Source organism: Panthera pardus, unplaced genomic scaffold (assembly GCF_024362965.1).
Source record: "Panthera pardus isolate Hobbes unplaced genomic scaffold, ASM2436296v1 HiC_scaffold_12, whole genome shotgun sequence".
In the NCBI taxonomy this organism is placed as follows: domain Eukaryota; kingdom Metazoa; phylum Chordata; class Mammalia; order Carnivora; family Felidae; genus Panthera; species Panthera pardus.
In genome coordinates, this window is record NW_026526677.1 from 93,993,604 (window position 1) to 93,995,092 (window position 1,489).

The 1,489-nt window shown below is 40.4% G+C and overlaps 1 protein-coding gene across 1 annotated transcript; it reads right to left on the bottom strand.

The window, feature by feature from the left end:
• Positions 1-951, bottom strand: LOC109257356 (olfactory receptor 8G5-like). The gene has a single exon (XM_019433384.2). It carries the CDS (start codon positions 934-936, stop codon positions 1-3), a length of 936 nt encoding a protein of 311 aa, XP_019288929.1. The 5' UTR covers positions 937-951.
• Positions 952-1,489: the final 538 nt, after the last annotated feature.

Consider the following 1,489-nt stretch of genomic DNA (forward strand, 5'->3'; position numbering starts at 1 on the left):
TCACAAGAATATTCTTCTCTCTAGCATTTTCTTCAGTGCGACATTGACATCTTTATTCCTCAGGCTGTAGATCAGGGGATTCAACATAGGCACAACAATAGTATAAAACACAGAAGACACTTTTCCTTGGTCCAGGGAGCTCACGGATGATGGCTGCAGGTACATGAACGCAGCGGATCCAAAGAAAACGGCAACAGCGGAGATGTGGGAGCTGCAGGTGCTGAAGGCTTTGGCTCTGCCTTCGGTGGAGCGGATGCGGAGCATGCTGGCAATGATGAAGATGTAGGAGCTAAGAATCATGAGGCTGGGGGCGAGGATATTAATTGCACTAAAGACTAGAATCAGTAATTCATTGACGTGGGTGCTAGAACAGGAGAGCTTTAAGAGGGAAAGAAGATCACAGAAATAATGGTTGATCACAGCAAATTTGCAGAAGTGAACCCTAAACAAGCAGCCTGTATGAACAAATGCACAAACCAGAGCTATTATATACACTCCCCAAATCAGGGAGAAACAAGCCTGATGGGACATGTTAATATTATAAAGCAGGGGGCTACAGATGGCAACATAGCGGTCGTATGCCATTGCAGCTAACATGTAACACTCTGAGATAGCAAAAACAAGGAAGAAATAGAGCTGAGTTATGCATTCAGAGTAGGAGATGGTGTTCATCTCTGTCACAAAGTTCACCAGCATTTTGGGGGTAATGACAGTGGAATGGCAGAGATCAATGAAGGACAAATTACTGAGGAAGTAGTACATGGGGGTGTGTAGGTGAGCACTGAGCCCTATCAGTGTGATCATGACCAAGTTCCCCACCACTGTGACCACATAGATTCCTAGGAAGAGAAAGAAAAGGGGCAGCTGGAGTTCTGGCTGTTGTGTTAGCCCAGTGAGGATAAACGCAGCCACTGTGGAAAGATTTTCTGCTGCCATGTTCCTGTGAGTGGTTTCTGAAGGGGACAGAGAAAAACATGGTTGTTGGGAAAACTTCATTATTCTCTATTGAGAGGAAGATGCCCCATGTAGATGATTCTTGTTTTAGATATCCTCTTGGTCTATATGGTTATTTAACTCTAGGTCAATTTACATAAGTGAAATTCATCGTGATTTAATATTTATTAAGCCTCATTTTCAAATATAATAAATGTATGTATATAAAAATAACCATGTTTATAAATCATTAAAAATTGCCAAGTGTTTCCCATTTTGAACATTTCAACAATAATCAAGCCAATATTTCTAAGTTGAGACTCAGAAACCTAAATATTTAGAGAAGCCAGTGTAGATGAGTGAAACTGGCATCGTGACACCTTGAGGAGACCAAATACTGCTAAGCGCTAATAGCCTGCAATTAATTTCTGGCAGAAATGCATGAGATCTTATGATTTTCAGATCTTTACATTTTAAAAATAATTATCAGGAAATCTGAATCTCTACATAAAGTCTTCAGATGTTTAAATATTATTATTCAGATGAAACAACACCT

Excerpts from the sequence above, each read along its gene's own strand:
- LOC109257356 (XM_019433384.2), bottom strand. The coding sequence starts at position 936 with ATGGCAGCAGAAAATCTTTCCACAGTGGCTGCGTTTATCCTCACTGGG.